The following is a 15,152-nucleotide window of genomic DNA, read 5'->3' as shown; positions in this document are numbered from 1 at the left end:
TGCTGTCAAATCATGGAGAGTCTTAAATATAAACTTTATATATATATATATATATATATATATATATATATATATATATATATATATACAATGGGAGGATATCATGGAATTTTGAGTAAGACTTTTATAAGAAATTTCTCTGACAGCACCATATCAAATGGACCAGAGGAAGGAAAGAATGTGATGGGATGTGAATTAAGGAAGTATTAAGGGTATTTAATTAAGGGTATTTATTTCAATAATCAAGTGATAAAAATATGCAGGTTGAAATGCACCACGAACTTGGTCCCATTTTCTGCTTCTCTAGAGTTTTGACCTGGTCCTTATTAGATTGAATCTTTGCAAATACATGCTCAGGTAGATACCTTTCCTATGTGGGCTGTGCCAGATTTGCATTCAAGAAACGGTTAGATGGCCTGACCAACAGGGGACCTGTTATCAGTGTGACCATTGATGAAACCATGACAGAGAGAACATGTCAGATCAAATGGACATTTCTGAAGTCACTCAGAGGACACTCTGAAGTCTTCAAACTTCCAATTGCACTTGACCTTTCATACTTGATTACGTGACAGCACAGTAATTAGGACCCTACCATATTTGTGTCAGGATAACTTGGTGCTGAACTAGATCTTATTAAAACCTTTCATTATACTCAGTATTTATTTATGTATTTTTGTTGGAAGACTGTTTACTACACAGCACTTATTTTAGAAATAAATAGTATGGACACATTGTGCTATATAATAGGAATCTTCTTCATAAAATTGTGTTGAAACCAGGTGGTTTTCAAGTTGTCCTTAATTATTGTTTTAGAGTTCTTAAAGTGTGTGTAGACTTTTCACCCTCATATTCTTTTTTCTTTTTTTAAAGATTTATTTATGCATACAAGAGCTGGGGTACAGGCCAGAGATGCGGGGGTTGGGGGCAGGGATGAGAGGATTCACCAGAGACAGAGTGGGGAATAGAACAGGCAGACTGACTGAAATACACTGCTGAGGGGAGCAGTGGGTGAGACAGGAGAGTTCTGTTTCGCCATGTGGGTAGCTCCCTGGCCAGGGATCAAACCCGTGCTACAGTGGCTGTGAATAGCTTCATAGGTTGCATCTTAACCCCTTGCGCCACCAGGGATGCCCTCACCCCCATTTTCAAGGACACTTTTAGGGAAACATTGATGTTAAAATTGCGAAGAGCAAAGTTACACTGTAATTTTAAAAGTTAATGGAAAAATACTTGGCTTTGGTTAAGAGCCAAAATTGTGGAGCCAAAATTTGGAACACTCACACGCATATTTTGAAAATAAAAGTAGATTGTATTTGATGGATTTAATTTTGCTTATGTTGTTTTTTATTGTGATTTTTTTTTCCCCATTTGCAGTTTCAGGTCATGTGATCCTAGTATGTTCTCATTATATAATTCAGGAACAGTATTACCAACAGGAAAACTGACTGTAGAAAGCTATAAAGTGATGCTTGATTTCCTTCATACAGCTAAGAAAAGAAAGGCCAACTTACCATCAGGTAAAATAAATATGTTAATGTACTATCAGATTGCCTTCAGAGTTTTGTTTACTAATACAACACATACACGCTCTACAGACACCATTTTCTAATGTCCCATCACTTTAGTTGAGTTGTGATATTTTGTAGGAGATTTTTTTTTAATTTTAAATCTTTATTTTATTTATTTTTTAATATTTTATTTTATATAATTCTTACATCATTTTTCATTTTTGCACAATGTATGCATTTTCATTTTGGTTGTATTCTTATTTGTTCTATTTTTAAAGAACGAAATAGTTCTATGGTATCATCATATATATTTGGAAATAGCTATGTTGTGTTCTGACCTATTCCAGTTTGGCTCTTCAATGTTCTAAAAAATTTGGAACAACCTCCAGGGGCCACCAGGATAGGCGAAGATTTGATATCAGGTGTTATGTTTTAATGGGAATAAGTCTCAGAATAAATTTTGCCTAATATCCTGATGAAAGCAGAAATGAAAACAGTCAAATAGCTGTTTTATGTTATGAACTTGGTGCACAGGGAAACCCATTTTTGCCCTAGGTTCTCAACTAACACTACCCATGAAAATTTATTCAGGACTAGCCAGACCTGTCATCTGATCAGGGGGTTCAGGGAGGTGGAAAGATGTAGTTGAACAGGATTCTTGATGGGGATGATGACATTATTCCTAAGCACTCCTTTGTCTTGAATACCACTCATTTCACAAATAAAAATTTCATTTCTAATATCTTTATGTAACTACCAACCTCTTTATACAGATTTTTAATAAAGGCATTTTAAGTATGGCATAACTTATTACTGATCAGGATACTTCATATGTTAGTTGACTGCCCCGCAAATGTCAATTCATATTTGAGATACTCGAGATGCTTTTGAATTTCTTCCACTGGATAGATTAGTTTTCAGTGGTACCTGCGTATCATACTATGAATATTGAAATAGTTGAGAATAAATTCCCCAGACATAGAAAGATCCTTATTTTTCTATATAGAGTATAATATACAGCTTCTTGAGGTTTTTTTCCTAGCTCCCACCCTAGGAATGCCCATGAAATTGACAATACAATATACTATTGAGACATTATTTAATGCAGAGTTTTCCAAGGGCTGTGGCAGGAGTGATTCTTGGTGTTATATATCACACTAACAGGAGGATGCTAACAGCCAGGGCTGCTGCATGGTCACATTCCCGGGGCTGCCACTTGGCTTCCAGTGTCTGTGTTCTAGGAATGGCCTGCACTATTTTTTGACCGTCACCCTTACCTGGAATGTTTTCTCCATATTCTCCCTGTATAGTTAAATCATGCCCACCCTTTTCAACACAGTCTAAGCCCTTCCTTCTCTGAAAACTTTCCCTGGTTCATTGTGTCCATGATAATTCTGTCCTTTCTTCAAATTTATGTAGGAAGCCTTTATTAATCTGAATTACTCCTTTGGTGCTTACAGCCAGCTGTGCTTTCTGAACTTAATTCTCATTATACTTTATCTTTATACTGTAGATGCTGAGGAATTTTCAGTATTTATTAATTCCAAAATGAGCGATGAAAACGTTTCTAAGACACAGATGGTTTACGACTCGGACTCTCAATCAGGTGTTAGTTCTAAGGACAAGGAACGAACAACAACTTCAAGTCTATTGGATCATTTTACAAAAGTCTTTTTATATATCAGGAGAGCAATGGTAATGTGGTCTTTCTTATTCACTGAGGAAGTGACATAAATGTCAGCCCACAAATTCAGGCATGTGTGGCATGGGGGATTTATTTCCATAATGTCCATAATTTTTGAGGCTGAATGTGCTAGATAACATGTCCGTCATTGATGAGGCTTGTCTACCACATTGTTGCGGTCTTAGGGATTGTGGAGCACCTTAGTGATCAGCCCTCCATCCACCCAGAGCTAAGATGGACCTTGTTCTGTGCATACAGTTTCCATGAATATCCAGGCACCCTCTGCTGCCTCACTTAGTGAGTTTCCTTGGTGACAACATGGTTTCTCTCTGGGGTCTTACTCCCTTCTGGGGTACCATGGATCTCCTTCCCTGAAGCACAGGGGAAGATCTTTCCAGGTTACAGGAAAGCCCTGTACCTGCCCCCTTCCCTCCTATTTCTATAGACCACTTGGTTTTCTCTTTTCACTTTAACTATTGCATGATAGATTATTCAACTCAGAGCTGGAATTATCAGCTACAAAGGAATTCGCTTCTTTTTTTTTGCCTTATCAGGAAGGACATATACTTGAAATCTTTCAATAGGTGAAAGGAAATCTATTCTTTCTAGAGGAGAAAGGAACACTTAAATTCCCCAAATGTGTGTAGAGTGGAGAGAATGATTTTTTAAAAAATTTTCCACTACATTGTTGTGCAATAAATGAATAAATTCTCCATAAATCTCCTACTACCTCATCACCCTACCAGCTTCAGAACTCTTGAAGTTCTGGATCTTCCTCACCTGTTAGAACTCAGGTCCTCTTGTTCTTGTTTCTTTTTTTTTTTAAAGTGATGTATTATTGGTTTGCAACTCTGTATAGGATTCAGAGGTATAGGTTCACACATCTTCAGATGTGTGTTACCATACCCTCCTAGACACCCACAGGCCTCTACCACACTCCATTTGTTTCCCTTCTCCCTTTACTTTTCACCATCCCCCACCCCCTCTGGTGTTCTCAATTCTCCAATTAGATACCTAGGGTTTATATTTGGTTTGGATTTGTCTGACTCTGTGTTTTGTTTCTCTATGTTCCATATATGTGTGGAACCATCCAGTATTGTCTTTTTCCTTCTGGCTTATTCTGCTTAGCATTATCCCCTTCACTGGTTGCCAGCGGTAAGAACCAATCTTTTTTATTGCTGAGTAGTATTCCATTGTGTGAGTCTGCTCCCTTCTGTGATCTTGAAAGCACCAACCTTGGATCCTCTTCATCCCTCAGGTTCATCCACTGTCCTTTACACTTGCACTTCCCTCAGTTTCAAACTCCTCTCCTCTCCTCAACACCTCACTCCATCTTTGTGTGACTATTCGACTCAATTGATCTCTGCTCAGATGTCACCTTCTCAGAGAGGACTTCTATTCTGTCCACTCCGCCTAAAATAAAAGTCTCACCTTACTCAAGTTCTTACCCACTTCTATTTTATTTTTCTTTGCAACAGATATTATTCCCTGAAATTATATATATATTTTGTCTGTTAATCTAATGTCAGCTTCCCCTGATAAATTGAAGCAACACAAGGAAGACCAGTTTTCCTTGTTCATTGCAGCATTTCTAGCATGTGGAACAATGGGAGTTTAGGAGTCAGACCTCAGGTGTGCAAATCCTTATGATCCTGGGCCATGTCTCCTTTTCCTCATCTGTAAATTGAGTAGAGTACTAGTGCCTACTTACTTTATTGGAATTATTTGTTAGAATAAACTAATATAATGCCTATAAATGTCTTAGCGGTATCTAGACCATATACATGGTGCATACAAATGAAATTAGTTATTTTTATTATTTTTACAAAACACTTGCAGAAAAATGAAATTTTTCAGAGAACTGTGACTTTTGGAACTTTGGGATGTTTTGAACGTTATCTTTTCAGATTCTTGCTCATCGTGGTGGCTACTGGACTCTGCTTCAAAACTGCTGCCGGGCCCTTTGGAACTTTACTCAGGAGCTACAAATACTCCTTAAACAGGCAGTAGACCTGTATAAAACATTTCCTATCAGCCAGGAAGGTTTCCTCTGTACTGCTGCTTTACCCTTCTGTTTGGGAGCAGACTTACTTATTGACATGTTAATAGAACTACAAAATGTCAATGCTATTACGGTAAGAACACTTGGGTAATTTTTTTTATTTTATTCATTTAAAAATATTTTTGTACCAGGCAGCATGGGATAAGTAGAAATAAATATTTTTCTTTAGTTCTTATTTGGTTCATCTATATTTCATTTGCTTCCCATTATTATTTGGTTCACAGTATATAGCTTGCATTGATGTTAACTACAAATATCTGACCCTGAAATTCAGTTTCTTAAAGGAAACAGAAAGTGACATTTATTGAGCTACAGTTTCTACATAAAATAACTACAACATACTAAATCCTCATGAAATGTTTATGGATTAATTAATATAATTTGGGGGATGCAATTCAAAATTGGGGAGAATTTGGCCACACATATGGATTAAACAAAATAGGTCCCAAGAGTTGATAATTATTGAAGCTCAGTGTGTGTGTAGGGGTCCTTATTGTGTTACTTACTTTTGTGTTAGAAATTTCCTTTAATAATAAAAAGTTTTTAAAAAAAATTACACATGGCCCATACTAAATCTGCAAAACTTAAAGATTCCGGCCTTGGCCATGTCAGAAAACTCTCTCCATATGTAGGTTTGATCCTCAAATATTAGTACTATGTATTTCTTAGTGTTGCTAGGTGACATTGCCAAAATTAAGAAGTGAGTAGCAAATGCTGTTTCTTTGTTCCCTTCTCCTGAGTTGTAATCAGTTGAAAGATGGGTGCTGAATGAGACAGTTGGAGATATAATTCCAGCATTCTTCTCAATGAAAGCTATATTGGAAGATGGAGTAACCACAGAGGATGTCCTAATTTTTCATGCCTGAAATAAACTTACTACATAGGCACAGACATGACTAATTGATCGCAGATCCCCTCTGCTTCAAGGAAGGACCAAGAAACTTATCCAGAAGGAGGAAAGTGTGATCCTGGTGGCAGGCAGGCTCTACAGGACAATCCCTAGGGAAGGGTTAGGTAGAACAGGTTTAATTTCCTCCACACTTGCCAGGAGGACTGAGTAAAGGCCAGGAGGGCCTTCACTGGAAGTCCAAGGTCAAGGCAATGGAGGTAGCCCTGACATAGATCTGTGCTGCTGAAAGTCTTCCTTGAGAATCAGTGGACTACAGAAATGGAACTCATAACTAAATAACATGAAGATTATTCTGAAACATGTCACATGCCCCAGGTACTCTGCTAAGGAGACAAATTCACAGAGGTCACTTAGAGGACTCATGTTATTCATAACCTGATCTCAGGCATGTTTATTGCATTTCACATGCAGGTGATGTACAAGGTCTCTAACTTTAAGGACTATGAACTTTGTCAGAGGGAATGTTTACAGTTTACATGTTACTTATTGTTGATACACCTCCCCTTACCTATGCATGGGTCACCCTTAATTACACTGAGGTAGGAGGGGCAGGACTTGAATTCTATACTGTTGATTTGTCGGCAGTCAAGTCCCTAGGTACCTTTAAGAGGTTTTGCTTTGCTTCAAGAATTTCTAGGGGGACACACAAATGCATAAGGACCAGGGGGGTGTAGGGGAGAGAATGAACTCCTTAGTTACAAAGTAGCTCTTTCACTTGGCCTAAAAGAGTCTTCTAGAAAATTTTCTTCTCTACAGATTTGATGATTGCCTCAGGGAATTGGATATATTATTCTACAAACTGATGAATTAACCAGTGTGCTAGGGAAATAATCATTTGTATATGCTAAAATCCTGTTTTTTCCTCCAGACTTTACCTTATTGATTGGTAATATCTTTCCAGAAGTATATAGTGACTGTGTAACAAGAAGACCTCAGGGTGTGCTAATATGGTAGCAACAAGCCATATGTGGCTGTTTAATGTTAAACTTAAATGAATTAAAATTAAAAACCCAGTTGTACTCATCACACTTGAGAGAGCTCAGTATCCATCCACTTGTGCCTAGTAGCTACTACATTCAACAGTACAACCCCCCAACCTCCACCATCCCTGCAAGTTTTATTGGATAGCTTTATCAAGCTTTGATTTGCATAATCACATTGGACTTTTTTCTGAGCAGTTTCTTCTATTTATATTTTTATCTACCAATTCAGTTTTTTTTTAAAGTATAATAAAATTTGAACTCACACTTTTTTTTCCAATATGCTACTTCCAGATTATTGAAGAAAAGGAAGAATTCAGTGTTCCAAGCTGCTATGGAAATATTAAAAATGACAACGGTGGTTTTAGCCTGACGTTTGAGCATCCTCTGGATGATGTAAATGTGGTTGACTTGAAATGGATCCATGACTTTGTGTTAAAATCTCTGGAATATTTATATCAAGTGGAAAAATGGGAAGCACTAGTATCGCTTGCCATTCAGTTCAACATAATTTCACAGTAAGAACTGCTATATGGGCAATTAAAAGTGATAGACTTCATTGGAAAAAAATGTGTTTTAGCAGATGTTTGCTTCTTTATGTATTTTTACCCTCGTTTAGTGAGAGATATACAGAGCAAGTGACACCACTCCTGGTATATGCACAGCGCCAGCTTCTGCTGAGAATAAGCAAGCCGGATGGTCCAGCTCTTCTCCAACAACCATGCGAAAGATATAAGACTGAATGTGCAGAGAAGGTAAGTTTGACTCTATCATTCATGCAGCTGTGATTTCTTATTAGTACACATCTAAACTGCAAAGATTGAGGAATCAGATAAATGATATTATTTTCACTTAAGCATCTCTCATCTGAATCAGAAATCATACTGGCAGCCTGCTTTGTGGCACTATTTTCTATAAACGAGGTAAACAAACATTAAGTCTGTATGCACGAGAAGTGTCAGATCAGGGCTGATTTACCCATTATGTATAGTGAGGCTCATTGATGTTTTAATTTCTTATAAAATAGAAAGGAAAAAAACCTTTTAGGTCAAAGAAAGTGTTTAGATGTTTCCTACTACCATATTTATATTTATACTAAAATAATTGTAAAATATAATTTTTAGTATTCTTATGGAGGAGTCAGCTCATGAAAGCAAAGATACCATGGAAAGCAATCTAGAGGCATGGCGCAGCTTTGAGTTAGGGGAGGAAAGAGAAAAGTCAGTTCTCTCATTTATTAATTTAATGAATGTATATTGGCTCACTACTGTCAGGCCACCGCAGAGTTGTACAGTCCATGATATTGCCAAGGGCCCAGCAGCTACGGAGGGTGACTCCTCTGTGTTTGGGGAGCTGCAGTCAGCCAGCAAGGACTCCGTTTTCTTCTTCTTCTTCTTTTCAAAGATTTATTTATTTATGCATACAAGAACTGCAGTACAGACCAGAGGTCCTGGGGGTGGGTGTGGGTGAGAGGATTCACCGGAGACAGAGCAGGGAACAGAACAGGCAGACTGATGAAATACACTGCTGAGGGGAGCAGCAGGCGAGACAGGTGAGGTCTGCTGTGCCATGTGGGTAGCGCCCTTGCTGGGGATCAAACTCGTACTGCAGTGGCTGTGGATAGCTTTATAGGTTGTGTCTTAACCCCTTGCACCACCAGGGAGGCCCTCTGTTTTCTTCTAACATGGTCCCTTGTAGCCTAGAGGTAGCCTTGCCTCCTGTGTGTTCTGCAGAGTGAGAATCCAGTCTGTGTGCCTCCTTTATGTCACTTAATTATAGAGGGGTAGAGGTAGGGCCAGATAATAAACATGTAAACAGATAAATAAAAAGAGCAATGATCATTATAAATTCTGTGAAGAAAACAAAATAGATCAATATGAAAGCGATACCCCAGGGTGGGAGGTGGAAACTTGAGCAAAGGTGCCGTTGAAGACCTGTTGGGAATGGTCGTAGCATCTGATGAGAAGGAGCCAGCATGCAGGGGGAAGCTCACTGCAGCCCAAGTGTGAGGAATAAGGGCAAAGGCTCTGAGATGGGACAGAAAGTCTGAATGACTGGGGTGAAGCAGATGAGGGGAAAAAAGAGGGGGTTACTCCTTCTCAGTCTTCTTTGGTGCTTCTTTCTCTTCCCCTAATGTTTGAATGTTGCTGGTGCATCCCAAGAATGTTCTTGGTCCTCCTTTCTCCTCCATCCACAAACTCTTTCAGAGTTAATTCAGTCTCTGACTGTAAGTACGATCGTTACGGGGATGACTATTGAAGTGACACCTCCAGTCCAGATCTTTCTTTCTTTCTTTTTTTTTTAAGATTTATTTATTTATTTATACAAGCACTGGGCATAGTCAGAAGTGCAGGAGGGTGAGAGAATCCACCAGAGCCAGAGCAGGGAACAGAACAGGCAGAATGATGAAGTACACTGCTGAGGGGAGCAGCGGGAGTGGCAGGAGAGCTTTGTGCTCCATGTGGGACCCTCGCCGGAGGCGGGAGATCGAACCTGCACTGCAGAGGCTGCGGGCAGCTTCGCAGCCCAGTGCTCAACCACTGCGCCACCAGGGGAGGCCCTAGTCCAGACCTTTCTTGTGAATTCTTTGATGATATATATATTTTTTTCTTTGATGATATATTAACTTCCTATATCAGTCAGGTTCAACCAGAGCAGTAGAACTAGTAAAATTATCTATCTATCTATCTATCTATCTATCTATCTATCTATCTATCTATCTATCTGCCTATCTACCTATCTACCTACCTACCTATTACCAATCAATCATCTATCATTTTCTATCAAGATTTACGACAATTGACTTATGTCAATTGGCTGGCTAAGCCATTCCAAAATCCATAAAGTAGTCAGTCAGGATCTCACGCAGGAAGGAACCTGAGAGGCATGGCCAGAAGCTGTTATCCATAGGTGGTCAGCGAGGGAGGATCTGGTCAGGGGAGAATCACTATCAATCCAAATGTTTGGCTTTTGGAATCTCGAGACTTCCAGCTCATCTAGGATTCACCTGATTGGGAAAGGCCTGCCATGGGTAATCTCCCTAGTTTTAAGTTAATTTATTGGGGACTTTATTCAGTATCAGCAAAATCCCTTCACAGCAGCACCTAGATGAGTATTTCACTGACTCGGTGGGATGAAGTGTGGGCATGAGACAAAATGGTTGCTTCCCTCACTTTCATCTTCACAGTTTAACTTAGTCAAGTTGACTCATCAGAAGAATATCATGCCACTTAACTATGATTATTTCTTCGATGTGTAATAAACTTCTCAGACTTAGCACATCTCAAACAAACCTGTCCTTCCAGGTCTTTCCCACTTCAATGGATAACAACCTTGTCGTCCTAGCTGCTCTGGCCAGACTCCTTGGTGACATCCCTCTTTCAAACTCTGCTTGAAGTTGGTCACTAAGTTCTCTACTTTTAAAATGTGTTCAGAACCTGATCACTTCTCACTACCTTCACCACTCCTGTTCTGCCCCACGTCACCAGTACTTGGATGAAGCAGTGACTGCCTGATGAGTCTTCTTGATCCAACCTCCCTGAGACCCTCCTGGTCTCCAGCCTGTTCTCGATGCAGCAGAAAGAATTAGGCTTTAAAATTCAAGTCAGACCACGTTGTTCTGCAGTGGCTTTTCATGTGGTTCTGAATTAAAGTGAACAGCCTCATCCTGACCTGAATGCCTACAGATGCATCCATACCCCTGGGATCTCAGTAACTCATCTCCTATTACTTCTTGCTGATTTCAGCTGCTCTGTTCTTCAAGATGTTGCTGCCTCAGGGACTTTGCATTTGCTGTGTCCCTGCTTGGAATATTCTTCTCCTGAATATCCACATTGATTTTTCCCTCACCTTTTCTCAGTCTTTTGCAGAAGTCATATATTCACAGTGAGGATTTTTCTCACTATCCTGTTTAAAAATTCTTGCCTGTTTGCTCTGTTTCTCTCTATAGCATTTACAACTAATATATTCTATAATGTACCCTACTTTGTTTATTGTGTCTCTACTTCCAGTGGAATTCTTCATATGAATGGGAATTTTTGTTTATTTTGTTCTCTGATATGCCACTCCTGAAACAGGAACAGTTCCTGGAATATAGTAGCTGCTCAATAAAGTATTATTTAATGAAGCTGGAGAGATGAGAAAAATAGGTCAAGTAGGGTCTTATTAGGCTGTGGGAAGGATTTTGTACTTAGATTATATTTACATCTCATTGTAGAAGTATCTCCAAGAGACAATAAAGAAGCATCAGACTGAAGATCAAAGGGCGATTATATTTTAAATAATGGGTTATTTCAAGGAGTGGGAATGGCGAAACATAAAAGGACCTTGGACCTTTTAAAGAATTTCCTTCTGTTTAAAGTGTTTTTTTTCATATATTCTTCAATTTTAAAACTCAAGTATCTGTGAGAAAATAAGAATTTTAAATGCTACAGAGGAAGTTCGTTCTCGAAGACTTCACTATGGAAGTTTAAATTGGTTTAATTATGAGTAGGGTAGAAAAATCTGCCATTAAAAGAACAGCCTATATTTTAAATATGTTTCAACTTACATAATGGAAGATATATTTAGACTGGTGAATTTACAAAATATCAGAAAATCATATTCTAATTGCACTACATAATTTTCCTAATGCTCTTCCAGCTGTGCTATACAAAAGAAATATGAAAAATTATGTATTTGCCTTATTTCCTGAAAGTTCTAATGATTGAATGCTACTCTGCTAGCTTTATCTGTAGCATCATTTGTATCACTATTTTTTGACAAGTGAAAAATAGATAAACATTTCAAGCAAGCCAAAGTTTTGGCTCTAAATACCTGGCTATGTAATACTTGTTTTCTTTTCTTTTTCAGATAACCTGCCGAAATTTCACTGGGAAGCAACTCAAGGTTAATCCTTCAGCACAAAAAACGATAGAAGGAAACATTTCAGAAGCCCTACAAAAGCTTATTTTTTCAGGTCAGAATCAATTTTATCTTGAATCTCTTTCTATTTTTTTCAAAGCAGTTTGCTGTTGTCTTCTGCATGTCAAATCTTCCATAATTACAATGTTTACAAAATCTCCTTTGTCATATTATTTGACTGAAAAAATTCTTTTGATATTGACTCTCTTTTTATATTGCACTAAAGGGGGGGATTAAATACATGTCTTTTATTGGCTTACTCTGTAAATTAAAGACCAGAAATAAAGAAAAAGAGAAGGAAAATTGATGGAAAAAATAAAGATAAGAAAAGACTACTTTGCACATTTCCTTAATTTCTTTTTAAAGATTTATTTATGCATACAAGATTTTATTTTACATTTTATTTACATTTTATGTACACAAGAGCTGGGGTACAGGCCAGAGATGCAGGGGATGACAGGATTCACCAGAGACAGAGTGGGGAACAGATCAGGCAGACTGAAGAAATACACTGCTGAGGGGGCAGTGGGAGAGACAGGGGAGGTCTGCTGTGCCATGTGGGTAGTTCCCTGGCTGGCTGGGGATCAAACTCGTGCTGCAAAGACTGCAGATTGCTTCATAGTGTGGTGCTTAACCCCCTGCACCACCAGGGAGGCCCATATTTCCTTAACTTTTTAACTCATTTGGGAACTTTCAAATTCATCTTTTCTATTTTCTCTCTTTTGTCTTAACTACTATTGTAACTTCCATTTCTATAATTAGTATAGGTGGGTTCTCCTATTGACTTTACCACAGGTAAGTTGTAGGTCTTTTAACTAGAATGAGGAGGAAGGTCTGGGAACATAATGGCTCCTTTGCTTTTAGCTGATAATCCATCCTGCAATATTGACCACGCTTGTAGCTTATAGGAATGAGGCAATAGAATAAGATGAAAATGGAAATAATGCCTTCCCTTAGTTGCATTTTTTCTTTGTCTTTGTTTTTGTGTCAGAAAGAAATGCAAGTCTTCTCTCTGATGTGTTGGGATCCTTCCATTTATTTATGGTTGATTTTGTGTACATATGTATATATGTGTATGTGTACTAATTCATGAATTCATTATCGATTTAGTCAAGCAGTTATTTGTTCATTTAGAAAATATTTATTGGGTATCTGCTGTGTTTAGGTGCCCTACTAAGTACAGATAATACAAAGATGAATGAGACTAAAGATTTGTTATCTTGGAGCTTATAGTCCATTGAAGAGACTAGTAAACAAACCAGAGATGATAACATAAAGGAATGAGATCTGTAATATCACTGCTGTTACTCAAAAATAATAGGTAACAGCATCTACTTTTGAGAGGCTGCATAGAATTTAGTGGCATTAATATAGGAAGAGGAAAAGCAGAGGTTATAAAGGTTGGCAAGGTTTAGAGGACAAAGTTTATAGTTAGAGGACAAAGATAAAGAGAATCAGATTTGGAGAGCTGAGGGTCTCTAGTTGAAAGGCTTTAAAGAAAGAAAGTGAAATGATCATATTTGTGTTCTTAAAAAAACCGCAGTGGATGGGAAATCTGTTAAGAGGAGACCACGCAGCATGAGGACAGCACTACTGAGGGCCTTTTTCCAGAAGTGAGAATGGAGGCATGGACAGAATGGAGAGAGACAGATGCCTTCCACTGGACTGTGTGGGTTAGATAAAGGAAACGGATAAGGGAGGAGTTCAAGTTGCCTTGGTTTCTGCCTCTTCTATCAGATAGGAAAACCAAAGAAAAGGAAGGGTAGGTCAAGAGAAGGTTATTATAGAATTTGAGGGGACTGGATGATAACTGAGTAGAAGGAGTTAGTATGTGACTGTACATATGAGTGAGGCACTCAGGTGAGATTAGTACTTTAATCATTAATATATCAGTAGTGGTTGAAATCATGGGCAGGTCATTCAGGGAGGTGTGGAATTAAGTCTTCTTGGATAGCACCAACATTTAAGAAGTCATGTGTGTTGACATGGGCTAGGCTATACAGAGGTGACAAGCAACCTCCAAATCTCACTCTCTTCAAGCAGAAAAAGTCTCTTTTATTCATGCTACTGATTTTAATGAGGTAGATACTGAGCTGCCACTCATCTTGGGTTGATGGAATCCCTATCGTGACACAGCTCCCATGACTGTCTTCAAGACCAGAAAGAGAACACAAACATGATGCTATAAGGCAGCTCAACCAACAGGCATGGAGGACACCATGTTGGAAACCAGACCACATGTGCACCTACTATATGCTTGATGATAAGGACTTTATATGATTGTCTTATTTAATTACTATAAGAACTCCAACAAAAGAAATTTTACTATGCATTGCATTTCAGGCTTTTGTGGATATTAGCTTACTACCACCTAGTGGGGTAAATTGTTACTGCTTTGGAATTTGGGGCAGAAAAAGTAATGTCTTTCATATTCTTTTTTGTATTTTATAATTTTATATTCATGATTTATATGTAAATCACATGCCTGCTCTGAAAGCTGTTGCTTAAAAGTGACACATATCAGTTCTGCTGACATTTCATCAGTCAAAGTCCCATAGCTACATCTAACTTCAAAAAGGTAGGGAGATGGTGAGCCTCCTCTGTACCCTGAGGATAAAGAGATGCAGAATATGTGAAGAGCCCTAATGACTGTCACTGGAGCAAACAGAAGGGCAAAATCTGAAAGATATTGGGACATATCTTGGGGTGGGGGGCAGTATAATGGATGAGAGTGATACAAACAAGGCCAGAGCAAGCGAGAGCTGAGGAAGAGAAAGCAATCCACAGTCTGGAGAGATCAGTGCCATATATAGTAGGAACTCAGTGTCTACTGTATCTGGCACCTTGTTGTCTCTGACCTTTTTTTTGGGACGCCTTCACCTTAGAGCCATGAGGGAGGTTGGTGACCATGAACTTGTAGGTCTTACTGCCAACAACAAATCAAATTATCCCCTCATATTCAATAAGCAATGGGAGCTCCAGTCAGAGTGGGACTCTTCCTGAATGTGCTGTTCTTTTCTTGACCTTGTCTGTCAAACCTCTGGAGGTTGCCAATTTGGGATCCGTAACTCAGAATGTGATTTATAGTATTCCCTCCATCCTA

The 15,152-nt window shown here is 38.6% G+C and overlaps 1 protein-coding gene across 1 annotated transcript in view; it reads left to right on the top strand.

Annotated features, from left to right (window-relative positions):
• The window catches only part of CFAP54 (cilia and flagella associated protein 54), a gene marked incomplete at both ends in the record, with an annotated part of 221,081 nt that overhangs the window by 100,918 nt on the left and 105,011 nt on the right, over nt 1-15,152 (top strand). Inside the window, 6 exon segments of the mRNA XM_084254923.1 lie at nt 1,378-1,520; nt 3,025-3,206; nt 5,103-5,330; nt 7,442-7,665; nt 7,767-7,902; nt 11,999-12,104. Of these exon segments, the coding sequence (XP_084111049.1) occupies nt 1,378-1,520; nt 3,025-3,206; nt 5,103-5,330; nt 7,442-7,665; nt 7,767-7,902; nt 11,999-12,104 (1,019 nt within the window).

The sequence above is a fragment of the Talpa europaea genome (assembly GCF_964194135.1).
Source record: "Talpa europaea genome assembly, chromosome: 15".
In the NCBI taxonomy this organism is placed as follows: domain Eukaryota; kingdom Metazoa; phylum Chordata; class Mammalia; order Eulipotyphla; family Talpidae; genus Talpa; species Talpa europaea.
Note: the sequence above shows the minus strand (reverse complement) of the source record. Positions and strands in the feature narration are given on the sequence as shown.